Source organism: Microtus oregoni, unplaced genomic scaffold (genome assembly GCF_018167655.1).
Source record: "Microtus oregoni isolate MIOR12 unplaced genomic scaffold, Mior012 000020F_ref0000438, whole genome shotgun sequence".
NCBI lineage: Eukaryota > Metazoa > Chordata > Mammalia > Rodentia > Cricetidae > Microtus > Microtus oregoni.
In genome coordinates, this window is record NW_024543079.1 from 16,502,236 (window position 1) to 16,515,737 (window position 13,502).

General features: G+C 48.7%; 1 protein-coding gene across 2 annotated transcripts in view; it reads right to left on the minus strand.

Moving 5' to 3' along the window:
• The window catches only part of Hck (HCK proto-oncogene, Src family tyrosine kinase), a 42,404-nt gene that overhangs the window by 14,039 nt on the left and 14,863 nt on the right, over positions 1-13,502 (minus strand). For both annotated transcript variants that reach the window (XM_041670363.1, XM_041670362.1), the window contains exons 2-9: positions 12,050-12,167; positions 9,616-9,658; positions 8,780-8,879; positions 7,949-8,047; positions 6,657-6,760; positions 3,830-3,979; positions 3,264-3,416; positions 998-1,177 (exon numbers count right to left, since the gene is read on the minus strand). In XM_041670363.1, coding sequence (XP_041526297.1) covers positions 998-1,177; positions 3,264-3,416; positions 3,830-3,979; positions 6,657-6,760; positions 7,949-8,047; positions 8,780-8,879; positions 9,616-9,658; positions 12,050-12,166 — 946 coding nt within the window. In that variant the 5' untranslated portion in view covers position 12,167. The remainder of the gene's footprint in view (positions 1-997; positions 1,178-3,263; positions 3,417-3,829; positions 3,980-6,656; positions 6,761-7,948; positions 8,048-8,779; positions 8,880-9,615; positions 9,659-12,049; positions 12,168-13,502) is intronic.

The window sequence follows — 13,502 nt, forward strand, 5'->3', positions numbered from 1 at the left end:
TTCAAATCACATTGGATGATGCTGTGTGAGATGTTAATCCAAAAATGAGCAGGGACTGAAAATGACTATGGAATAACTCTCTCTCTCTCTCTCTCTCTCTCTTTTTTTTTTTTTTTTTTTTTTTTGGTTTTTCGAGACAGGGTTTCTCTGTGGTTTTGGAGCCTGTCCTGGAACTAGCTCTTGTAGACCAGGCTGGTCTCGAACTCACAGAGATCCGCCTGCCTCTGCCTCCCGAGTGCTGGGATTAAAGGCATGCGCCACCACCGCCCGACTTGGAATAACTCTCTTAAAATAAATAAATAAATTAAATAATAACAACAACGACAATTAAAAAAAAAAACCTGGAAAAGCCAGGTGTGGAGACATAGCATTTGTGAGGCTGTAATCCCAGCACTTGAGAGGCTGAGGCAGAGGGCTGTTGTGAGATCGAGGCTAGCCTGGACTACATAGTGAGGGCCAGGGCAGCCTGGGCTACAGAGTGAAATCCTGTCTCAAACATTCCTGAGATATACTGAATGACCACTCGTACGGTAGCCCAAAGCTTAGTAGCCTGAAGTGACGACATGAACATTTCCCATGATTCTGTGGGTTGGTCATAGCAGGCTAGGTGACCCACACGGTGAAGAGAGATGATAGAGGTGGAACATTGAAGATGATGTCTCATCTTTATGGTCTCTCTCCATGTGGCTTCTTGTCCCTTAGTACTGCAAGCAGGGTTTCTTTACAGTCCAGCACCAAGGTTCTAAGATACAAGTCACAGGAAGCCATGTGCCTCTTCTGTTGTCTTAAAGACTCTGTCTGCTCCCTGCTATGAAGGCCCCGCCCTTCCTCTCCGTTAACCACCCATCACATGATTTCACTCTGTGAGCCAGGAGGCTGGGCTGACTGTTCACTGGCTTTGTGAGGATTTGTTAGTGGTGCCAGGAGAGCCAGGTCAAGGTCATCTTTGAGTTCGAAAGAAGTCTGCTTGGGCCACTGTCTGGCCTAGCTCACGCACCTTTGGCCATGAACTCCGTGACGATAAAAATGGGTTCCTGAGTGACCACGGCATGCAGCTTCACCAGTTTATCGTGCTGCAGCGTCTTCATGAGGTTGGCCTCTGCCAGGAAGGCCTCCACAGACATACTCCCTGGCTTCATGGTCTTCACCGCCACTTTGGTGTGCTTGTTGTAGGTGGCTGGAGAAAGCACGGAGCAAGGAAGGGGGTTAGGATCCGGCAGCCTTCAAGGAGCCCTCCCTGCCCACCTGCTCCTTTAAGACAGAGAGAGCGCGTGCCCGCCACTGTGGGCTCAGCTCTGGGCTGGAGACCGGTTGGATCCCTGCTCCCTAGCGGAGAGAGCAGCTCAACAAACCACCTCAGTTCTCTGGGCCGCACTTTCCTCATCTAAGTGAAATGAAAATAAGCACTCAGTCTGAAGGGCTGTTTGCAAGAGTGAAGAATAGCTTTCTGTGTGAGCTTGGGCCCGCGTCCGTCACCCCGGAGCTCCCAAGGCTGTGAAGCAGGAGGGCCGGCAGCTCCAGGCCAGCCTGTGTCTCAAGGGCCCAACCGGAGCTCGGTGGCACAACACTCGCCCGACACATGCAAGGCCCCGAGAGCGTGATCCCCAGCACTGTAAACTAATAGCAGTAACGGTACTAACCCTTAAACCACTAATTAGATTGTGGCACAGCCTGCTACACAGTGTTTAACACTGCCTTGAAATAAAACTGCCTTGAAATAAATTCCAGACTCACTATGCCCCACAGGCCCTGCTTGACCTGGCCATGCTCACTTTTCTGTGCTTGTCATCTACCAAGTTCACCCCAACACACACAACTAGTGACTGAGCCAGGGCCTCATGCTGGGAAAGTGCCCGACCACTGAGCTACGTCCCCAGCCCCCTTTCACTTTTTATTTTGAAACAGGGTCTTACTAAGTTGTCCAGGTTGGTTTTGAACTTGAGTCCTCCTATCTCAATATAGTAGCTGGGATTATAGGCCTGGGTCTCTAAATTCAGTCTTTGCTTTTTAAAAAACAAAATAAATTCTCTCTCTCTCTCTCTCTCTCTCTCTCTCTCTCTCTCTCTCTCTGTGTGTGTGTGTGTCTATCAGAGGACAGTCTTTGCCAGCCAGCCTCCGTTTTCCACTGTGGATTCCAGGGATTGAACTCAGATCATCGGGCTTTTGCGGCAAGCCTTTTTACCTGCCGAGTCATCTGACTGGCCTCACTCTGGCTTTTATGCCCTAACCACCCTGAATACACCTGTCCCTCAAGTCTTCAGCCATCTTCTTGCTCCATCCCACCCTGCTTCAGGGCTCTTGTTTCTTTCCATGTGTGCTTTGGATGTCAGGAAGCTCAAATCCAGATTTGTGGGCATCCTGCAGTGAGAGCATGGGGCCTCAAGGGACAGCTTTTTTGTTTTTTTATTGGCCCCAACTTTGCTACTCAGATCTGTCTTTCTTGCGTTTCCTTATGGTTTCATTCTTTTATTCAGTACCTGGCATACAGTGGGCTATCAGTAAATGTCGTTGAAACACAAGCTTTTAAATCTTATTGTGTGGTGGTACATGCCTTTAAGCCCAGCATTTTGGAGGCAAAGGTAGGTGAGTTTGAGGCCAGCCTGTTCTACAGTTAGTTCTAGGACAGCCACGACTACACAAAGAAACTCTGTCCCTAAAAACCAAACCAAACCAACCAACTAACCGACCAACCAATGTGCTTTATCCAGACGAATGCTTGCTTCCCTATGAGCTACTTCTCCTAGCTGCCACACAGGGGAGTGTTAACAGGCGGGCCAGGCATTATGACCACCGACTCCCCATGAAGCAGGAATTGCTGATCTTAAAAGTGGGGCAAAGACCGCAGGGGGGCGTCAGGCCCTTCTGGTGTCCCACCACATCTGAAATGTCACTGGGCATTGTGGCTCATGATCTGAACAGCTAAGTCTTCACCTGAAAACCCATGTTCTTTCTACCACTATGAATTTTCATCATCCCTAGAGTTCCTGAGCATGCCAGCTCCAAAGGCAGGCTGCCCAGCTCCACATAACAGAGGGCATTGATTTGCCCTCCAGGACTCGGACAATTGCCCTAGAGGGCAATTCTTTGACCCTCAAGCCTGACCACAAAGGCAAAATAATGATTTCCCAGTAGGTGATTTGGTTTGTTATCTGAGGAGTGGCCCTCTGGGGTTATTATTAAAATCTACTTCTGCTGTGCGATAGCCCTGCACTGGTAGGCCCCTCCCAGCATGGCCCTGTGGTCCTCTCGCCACAGCTCCTTACCCATCCACACTTCTCCAAACTGCCCAGCTCCAAGTTTCTTCTCCATCTGGAGGGATTCTCGAGGAATCTCCCAGGCATCTTTCTCCCATGGCTTCTGGGGTTTGGGAGACACGCACGGCACTGACAGCTTCTGGCAGAGCCCGTCCTTCCCCTCTGAAACAGAGTACCCAGTCAGCAGATGGTACATTCCCCAGAGAGCAGAACAGGACGAGATGCTACCTGTATCCCTCCACCCCCAGTGTCCAACAAGCCTAACCCTGAGGATCGCCCTGCATGGCTGGTCAGGAGACCTCGGAGTGCTTCAATGCTTCATGCAGAATCCCATGTGACTGGGATTCTGAGAGACAGGCCCTTCTCCGTGGGGGATGATGCGATCCAGAACTTGCCTAGAAGACACCAGACTGGTTCCTTCTCTAGAACCAAACAACCCTTGTAAAATACGGCCAAGGTGTCGAGGAATTAAAGCTGTGGCTGGCGGTAGCCTCCCAGCTGGGCTGCACCGTGCAATGGGGACCAGCTGAGGCTTTGCAGTCAAATGTGGGGACCTGGCCTCGGGTGGGACTCACTCTTGTAGTGGGCCACAAGTTCCTGCAGGCTGCTGAAGGTGCTCCTCGGGGAGATGTAGAAGCCTCCATTGTCCAGGGTCCGGATCTTATAATGCTTCACCGTGTCCCCGTGCTGGGGGTCACAGTCTCGAACAGACAGCGAGTAACTCCCTGCATTAGTCCAAGAGAAGCTCATCAGAATGGCACCTCGGAGCCCTGGCCATCTGGTGTCAGTACCTTAACATCCTTACGATTGCCTGGGAGACCTCTGCAGGCCTCATGTGAGCTCATGGGCACCTAGGCAAATGCTCAAATCGTTAAGAGTGAGCTGAGGCATGGGGCTGCCTGGGTTCTCACCCCAGGTCTGCCATTCTCAGCTGTGAGCCCTTCTAATGACTACACGGCCTTTCGATGCCTCCGTTTCCTCACCTGTAAAATAAGAGTAGCCATGCCGTTCTGTCTCCTCACATTGCCCAGAGATCGGCAGAAGTAATACTTGTGTATGACTTGGACAGTCAGTAAGCTGGACGTCACTATTACTTCATCATTTCTGATTTATCATCTATCCGTCCACCTATCTATCATCTATCTATCCATCTATCTATCTATCATCTATCTATCTATCTATCTATCTATCTATCTATCTATCATCTATTTAATGATGAAAAAGCCAAGATGCCATATTAATTTGGTAAAGAGAGAGAGATAGAGAGAGAAACAGAAACAAACAAATAAAAAGAAAGAACATCTGGCCTGGTTACCAACATGTGAAAAGTGCACTGTGGTCAGCTGCATAATGGTCCACGATATTCGTATGTGAATCCCTGCCCCTGGGAATACGTGATAGAACCCAAAGGGTTCCCAGCAAATCCAGAGGGCTGTTTGTCAGAGGGAGGCGGTTAGGGAATGCACAGGTAGAGACAGGTGCTGGAGAGGAAAAGCTATGCGCCTAGCCAGGCTGGTGGCCTCTCAAAGGGCAGAAAGTGAAATGGGAACCACCCCCACCCTATAAGCCCCCAGAAGAAACCAAGCCCACGGACACCTTGACCTGAGCCCAACAAGCTCAGACTCCTGCCTTTCAGAATTGTGAGGTGATACAGATACACGGCTCCAAGCCACCAAGCTATGACACAGACCAGAGACACACAAGTCTTCCAGTTTGTGGCCACAGTTCGCCATGTACGAGCTGTGCTAATGAGCCTCTCTGCCTTTCACTTTTTTCCTTGTTAACAGCACAGTGGCATGGGATTTGGGGGAGGTTTAGATTGCTGAATGACAGCTGTGCATGCCAAGCCCTGTTCTAAGCATGCTGCTAAACGAACAGTGAACGAAGAGGAAGAGTACACATTTCAACACATTAAGATTACATGATGGATCAATGGGAATAGAATGCATTTTAACAAATTAAAACTACATGGATTACATTACTTATCATAGCGAATAACCTCATAAGGCAGAGGCTTTATAGTATTGCCAATACCGTTTATATAGGTGAGGAAACTGAGCTAGGAGGTGACATACCTTACCTGGAGTCACATAGCTGGTAAGTGGTACATTTGGGTTCCAAACCCAGTCAGATGGCTCGAGGGCCCCTCCTTGGCTACCCTGTCCCAGTCAAGGGGGGCCTGGACAGGGTGTGCAGGATCTGGGAAGCAGCCAAGCACTCAGGGCCTCATTCTAAATCTATCCGATCCCCAGCATACCCTCACCTGCAAGGGCTGTGGAAGCTAGCCCAGCACCCCCTCCTGTCTGCAGGTCTGCCATGGTACCATTGATTTCTTTGCTTCTCTGCAGAGGTGGACAGCCCAATCTCTGAGCTATCCTAGGCACAGATGGAGGCAAAAGGCTGGACCTCCCTGCAGCCTAAATGATTGCTGACCTCAGACACGGATGGAAGAACTGGTCCCAGACACACAAATGCGCTCAATGTCCCCAAAACTATGTGCCTCACAGTTCCAACCAGGCCATACTTTGTACAACTGGCTTGACCTGTTCAAATCAAGTGACTTTGAGAGCAAATGACAGTCAAAGGCCCACTGCACCTGTGGAGTCTAAACTCAGATGGTGCCTGCCGCGGTGCCGCCCTGGGAAACTCACTGGGGCAGTGCTGGGGGAGCCATTCTCTGTGGTTTGAGGTTATATGTATACATATTTTATAATATAAATTTTAAATATATATATTTTAAAACACCCACTCAAGATGCCACCTTTTCAAGTACAGAAACTTCAGGACAAGACTCCTGACTTCTATCCATGACGTCTTCCTATCCACATGTCCCCAAAGAGCTCCCCCTTATATCTTTATGGGGTAGGGCATGCATGTCGTGGCATGCTTGTAGAGGTCAGAGGACAACCCTCTGGAGTCGGTTCTTTCCTTTTTCCATGTAGCTTCTGGGAATCGAACTCAGGTTGTCAAAATTGACATCAGGCATCTCTGGCTAAGCCATCTCACTGCCCCCACCAAGAGAGAATTTTGAGTGAGTCCCAGAGGTGATTTTGGGTCTAGCTTTAGCTCACCCCAGACTGTTTCTTCACCAAGGAGGAATGGGACTTGTAGACAGGATATAGTAAAAAAGTCAGCCAGGAGCTAGTGGGGACAAAGTGTCAGCAGGAGGTTTGTTTGCCATCAGGATTCAAACCACTTCCATTGACCTAAGCCTGCATCTACTGGAACTGAGGAGAGCCACCCAGCAAAGACCCTCAGCCTTCCCACTGCTCAGAGCAGCAAAGGGGAGAAAACCTGGCAGCACGGCCACTTGACTGAGCTGCTCAGCCTCCCTCAGAGAATGTCCCTAGGGGTTGGAGCTGGCACCATGGGGCACAGGAAGGCAGGGAGGACAGGCATCACCTTTGGTGGTCTCACTGTCCCTGATCATAAAGGAGCCTAGCACATTGCCAGGAGCCAGGAGTTGGCGCTCTGCATCCTTCCGACTGGTACCCTTGAAGAACCACCTGCCAGGAATGAATGAGGACACTGTAAGTAAGCCTCAGGATGGACCGGCATGTTCACACAGTGCCCATGCCATACTGGGCAGAGCCCACCCAAACACCTGACTTCAGGTAGTGTTTTTCTTACTTTTGGGTGTGAGTTGGTGGGAAACAGCTATTCTCTCTCTCTCTCTCTCTCTCTCTCTCTCTCTCCTTCCTTCGCTCTCTCTCTTTCTCCCACCCCCTGCTATTTTCGGTACTGATGGAAAGGTCTCGTTGAAGCAGCTGAAGCAGTTCTCACCCTCGCTAGGATAAGGAGCAGTTTGTGTACCCGATGGGGTCCCGAGAAGATGTCAGCACGCCTCAACCCTGCCAGGTGACTCCATTCTGTTCTCTGCTTCCTCAGTTATCAACAAGGGAGAAAAATAGCTAACATTCATCTTTTTTATTCTCTAAGACAGGGTCTCACTATATAGCTATGGCTGTCCTAGAACTTACTATATAGACAGGCTGTCCTCGAATTCACAGAGATCTGTCTGCCTCTGCCTCCCTAGTGCTGGGGATTAAAGAAGTGTATGAATAGTTCATCTGTTTGCTTTTTTTTCAATTATTTCTCCCCCCCAACACCGTGTGTGTGTGTGTGTGTGTGTGTGTGTGTGTGTGTGAGAGAGAGAGAGAGAGAGAGAGAGAGCGCTGGTGTCCATGGAATCTAGAAAGATGTCAGATCCCCTGGAGCTGGAATTAAAAGCAGTTGTGAACCTCTGTGTCAGGAATCAAACGAGTTTTCTGAAAAGGCAGCAAGTGTTCTTAACCACCAAACCTCCAGCTCCAACTTTACCAAGAGACCCAACTCTATGCAATTGTCACCTTTATTATTCTTATTTTATAGTGATCAAACTGGAGGACCAAGAGGACGAGTAGCTTGTCTGTGGTCATGTAGCTCAGAAGTGGAAGAGACAGGATTAGAACCTAGACAGCCTAACTCCAGAGCTCATTCTCAAGAGGGAGGCAGATTGTGCACATGCAGACAACCAGAAAAACCAATGTCCTTTTTTGCCAGTGGGATATGTTCAGAAGGAAGTAAAAACAGGCTTCTTGGGAGCCATCTTGGACAGGGTGTTAGGACAGGCCTCTGTGACCTAAAGCATGGGAAAGAACCAGCCAAACTGAGAGCCCCAGGAAGAGGGTGCCTGACAGGGATAGAACACTTACTCCTCTGTCTCCAAAGAGTTAACACGAGCCACGTAGTTGCTTGGGATGTAGCCTTCTTTCCGAGTAGCCAGGGATCGCGCCCTCCACCACTCCCCAGACCTAAGGGAAAGGAGGGAAAGAAGAGCACAGGAACCTTTCAGTCTCTCCTGGGCTCCACTCTGGCCTAGAAAGCTCTCCCTCTTCATACACTCAGGAAACCAGGAGGGTGAGGTGCAGGGCACCCAACACAGGCCCAGAACTAGGGTAGGGAAGATGATAATCTCTACAGGAGTTTGGGGTCACAGACCACATGCTGGGTCTTTGGATCCCTTCTCTTTCCTGAATTCCAGCCATGACTGGACTACTCTTACCCAATCCAGGACCTGTGTCCAGGAAGCACTCACATTAACCAGTTCAGCTGGGGCCCAGAGGAGAAGGCTGTGGGCTCAGGGTTTGCCTGTGCATGGCCAGGTCCCATTCCGGGATCTCAGTACAATCTGAACTCTTGTAGCAACCCCTGATGGTGAGAGCATCACAGGTGGGGACCTCAGAGACCCTGGATGTCTGAGTGCAAAGCCTCCTGGAGGGGCCAGGCCTGCAGGGACACCTGAAGCCCAGTCCCAGAAGCCTTAGGGAGGCTTTGCGGAGAAACTGCCTGGAAGGGCACAGTCCCTGTCACCGCTCCTGTTACCCCAGGGGTAGCAAGCCCTTCCTCCTCTATGGCGTGTGGTCAGGTTCTCATCTGTCCTTTACTCCCAGAGTCAGACAGGCTCTAGGGTTCTTTACTGATGCAAAACAGGACTGGAAGCCGGGCGAGTGGGTGTGTCTTAGGGGGAGCAGGCTAGAACTCACTCTTCCAGGACCACCATCTGGTCTCCCTTCTGGAAGCTGAGGTCTTCACGGTGAATGGCCTCGTAGTCGTAAAGCGCAACCACGACGACGTCTTCAGAGCCTGCCAGGAAGGGAGATGCAGTCCCTAGCACCCCACTCTGAACCCCTGTGCACCCCACTCCTTTGCCTGTCTCATAGGGTGACCGAGCAGTCTCCAGGGCTGGGTGTGATGCTGGCTAAAGCTTGCAGGACTTTGTCCACATCACAGGGCAACGTTCTAGAAACATGAGAGCCCTGGGAAGGAACTCGGGTAATTTAGAGGATATTCAAGGATGGTGTGCTGGTTAGTTTTTACCAACTTGACACAAACCAGAGTCACCCGGGAAGAGGGAACGTCAAGTAAAGAATTGCCTAAGTCAGACTGGCCTGTGGGCAAGCCGGTAGGGCATTGTTTTCTTGATTGATGGTTGATGTGGGAAGGTTCAGTCCACTGTGGGCTGTACTTCCCTTGGACAGCTGATTGTATAAGAAAGCAGGTTGGGCAAGCCAGTAAGCACTGTTCCTTGGTGATCTCTACGTCAGTTCCTGTTTCTAGCCTCCTGATGACTTCCTACTCTGACTTCCCTCAGTGAGGGACTGTGATCTGTGGAGTTGTAAGAGAAAATAAACCCTTTCCTCCCCAAGGTGCTTTTGGTCATGGTGTTTTATCACAGCATCACACACACACACACACACACACACACACACACACACCCAAACTGATATAGGTGTTTTTGACTTTTTCCCTCTAGCTACAACACAGAACCTAAGTTAATAGATGGTACGCAATGCCCCAACCCCTGCTTCCAGATACTCACCCTCCACAAACCCTGGAGGCATGCTGTTGCTGTTGCTTGGCCCCTGCAGGAAGAAACAGGAGAAGAGATGAATATTTTGCATTGGTATGGATCTTGGTTTATTGATACAATTTTAAGGTCAATTTTGTTATATGTATACTTCTGCTCTTGATTAAGGTATTGTGTTTGTGTAGCCCATTTAAAAATGTAATGTATAATTAAGAAATACCGGTTGATAGATAGTCATCTATAATAATCAAGCTTGTAGTAAGTTAGGTTTTCTAGATGTACAGAGATATATTTCAGATGGATAGTTATTCTTCAAACCTTTCGAAGACTAACAGGATATGACATTTCAAATGTTTTAAGAACTTAGGACTTTTCATGACAATGAGACACAGCTGCTCCTGGCAGCACCAATGTGTACTTCAAGAGGAAGATGGTCATCGAAGAGGCTCCTTATGGAGTTTATTGGCCATTTGGGCAAGAAACTGCTCTTGCCTGGACTGCTTGATGGTATGCTGTATAAACAACAGGAACCACAGAAAAATAGCTGCTGAAGTTGCCTAAGGAAGGTGAGACAGTCCTTCAGGATTCCTGCTTCATGAAAGAGTCTGCCAGACATTCTGCAGGACACAGAAGAAAGTGACTGACAAACTGCCAATAGAGGCAAAACAGTCTTTGAAATTTCCTGCTTCATGGAAAAGTCTGCCAGATACTATGGACTTGTAGGCTGAAGATGGATGCCCCAATGTTAGAGAAAAACTTTGGGTGGCTGTCCAGGCAGTGAGATGTCTCTGTCAATTCTAGAGTTTTGGAAGTTGCTTACAATATACTTCCTGTTAACTTAGGCAATATTATATCCTTCTGGGGTCTTTGAAAAGTTGAAGAAAGATAGTTAGAATTTTCATTAGTTATGATAAAGGATAAATTAGATATAAAAATTTTAGAATCATGAAGATAGGATAGATGATAGTGTATTTTCCTTAATTTGTCAAATGTAAATAGACTAAATATTGTAACTATAATCCTTGCTTGGTACCTGTTTTGTTATATGTAATTTTACTATATTAAAATTAAAACCTTCCTTTCAATTTAGACATAAAAGGGGAGGGGATGTGGGATTCTCCTCTGTATGCCATGAATATGTTTTATTACTATTGGTTAATAAAGAAGCAGCTTTGACCTGTGGCAGGGCAGAGTAGAGCTAGGTAGGAAAAACTAAACTGAATGCTAGAAAAAAGGAGGCAGAGTCAGAAAGAAGCCATGTAGCAGCTGAAGGAGACAGACACCGGATGGAACCTTACTGGTAGGCCACAGCCACGTGGCAATACACAGATTAATAGAAATGGGTCAATTTAAGATGTAAGAATTACTTAATAAGAAGCCTAAGCTATTGACCAAGTAGTGTTGTAATTAATACAGTTTCTGTGTGATTATTTTGGGTTTGGGCAGCCGGAAAACAAATAGTCTCTGTCTACAGACATGGGTCTAAAAGTATGAAAAGCCTGTCTTGAAAGGACTCCTAAGGACATCTTGTTCTGGCCCTAGGTCCTTGTAGGAGAGGATTACAGGCATAAGTTGGGTCACTTGGGTATATTAAGGGGCAGAGCTTGCTCAAGGATGGAGATGTCTTAGGTTGTGACCTGGGCTCTTGCTGTGGAATACTGGAGAAGGCTGGACTGATCCTCCCACAAAGTGAGGGAACTGGTCCAGATCAGTGGTTTTTAGAGATGTCTGAAGGTACCTTGGGTACCAGGTTTCTCAGAGACAGACTCCATCATGCATATGGAGCAATCTGAGAGTTCAGCCAAAAAGGTATGGCCACCAGGACCCTGGGGCTCTAAGCATCACTTATGCTCAAGATGTGAACTTTCAGTGTTTGTGCCAGCCACCATGCCTACTGCGTGCTGCCTCTGCTTCGCTATCATGGCTCACATCCTCTAGAACTATGAGGCCAAATAAACCCTTTCTTCTGTAAGTCGCCTTGGTTATGGAGTTTTATCGCGGTAATAGAAAAGTAACTAATAGATCCACTATTGCTGTTATTGTTTTGCATGTATGTGAAGTATGTTTGTACACGTGAACATGTATAAACGTACTTCACATACATGCAGTCCTTTGTCCACCACGACATCCCTCTGCCCCAATGGCACTGCTACTCTCCTTGCTGGGATTGCTGTTATACCCTGGCCAGGCAGATGGACAGCCACGCTACTGCTGTTGTCACGGGTCTGCTTGCACTACTGTAGACAGGGCAGATTTGATTGAGAGGCAGAGACCTGGTCCAGGCCCTGGTTGCCACATAAGAAGCAGCTCCCATGCCTAGGGAAGCATTCTAGAGGTGGCTCATGGGTGCCATCCTACCCTAAGTTCACTTAATTGGGCCAGGGCCAGAAAGGGTTTGAAGGCCCTATGGCAAGGGCTGGATAGCTCCCTGGGGTGTCATACTCACCAGCTTGCTGGGGGACGTGGGATCCGGCACATACACAGGACCCTTCTGATTGGCACTTGGCTCTGTTTTCGAGACCTTGCTTCCATCTCGAAGGAACTTGGACTTCATGCATCCCATCCTGTAGCCAAAAGAAGGGAAGACCGGAGTCTTCACAGCCCCAACCTGCCTGCCAGCCCCGAGTGAAACCATTTGGGTCCTCAGCTTCTTCCTGACTCATCTGCCATGCTGCTCGGCCAGAGCCCACATGGTGTTCTAGTCCTGGGCTCTAGTACCAGCAGAGTGGGGAGTCCATTAAGGAAATTGGTGAGACTAACGGAATCAGCACGGCAGAGCGGTGGAGCAGCATGGGGGAACGTGAGTGGTGGGCAGTGTCAGCTTGGGGTTAGGAAACTGAGCGGATGCATGGCCCCTGCACACCACCACACCTCACTTGTCATTCCTACCCGCAGTCCCAGTAGGTTCTCCACCCCTACTACAGGGCACTGGAAGGATGGAGAAAACTGTAGCAATGGGGATCTCTCAGTACAGCCTCTGGATGGAGCCCAGCACCCAGAAGAGCCTGATATAAGATGCAACTACACTGCCACTGTGTGCTAAGTCCTAACAATGAAGATGTGTAGCATGGCTCCATAATCCAGAAAAATAACTGGGCACCACATTCCTTGTATTATGATTGGCTTATAACTCTATCCTTCTTTCTCATCCTCCCTTCCTTTCCTCTTCTTTCTAGTGGATTTAGCTGGTCATTCATTCATTCATTTGTTCATTCAAGTTACACTTAAGAAAAAAATAGACAGGTTCTCCTGTATCCTAGCCTAGCCTCCAACTCAGCTGTGTTGCTGAGGATGACCTTGAACTTCTTCTCTGCCTCCACCTCCCAAGTGCTGCCAATTACAAGTACGCAGCCTCACACACCACCTATGTGGAGCTGGGGTCCACCAGGACTCTGTGCATGCTGGGTAAGCAATCTTCCAACTGAGCCCCATTCCCTGTCAGCATTTATGTTAGTTTTTCTAAACCATGAATAAGACAGGCCAGCTCATGTCTGATGAAGCTCAACTGGAGATGAAAAGGAGACAAGATAACAAGCTCGTGGACAGGTAACTGATAGGACAAATTTGGTGGCAAGTGTGAGGCGTGCCACTGTGGGGGACTACTGGGCAGGGCTCTGGAGACAGCACAGCTGGGGAAGGCCTTTCTTAGGTGATATTAGCCCCGGTTTCTGAGTCCCACAACTGACTCTCTGAAGGTAGAGTCTGGCAGGCAGCAGAACCAGCAAGTGCCAAGGCCCCAGGGTTGAGATGTATTTGGAGGGGTAGGACTCCAAGCAGGAAAGGTAAGTGACAAAACCACACATCTCACAGGCAGGAAGGAACTGGGTTTTCCTCTAAGGAGGGTGGGAACTGTGGAGGCTTTGGGGTTCAATTTCGGCTATTTTACTTTATTTTTATTT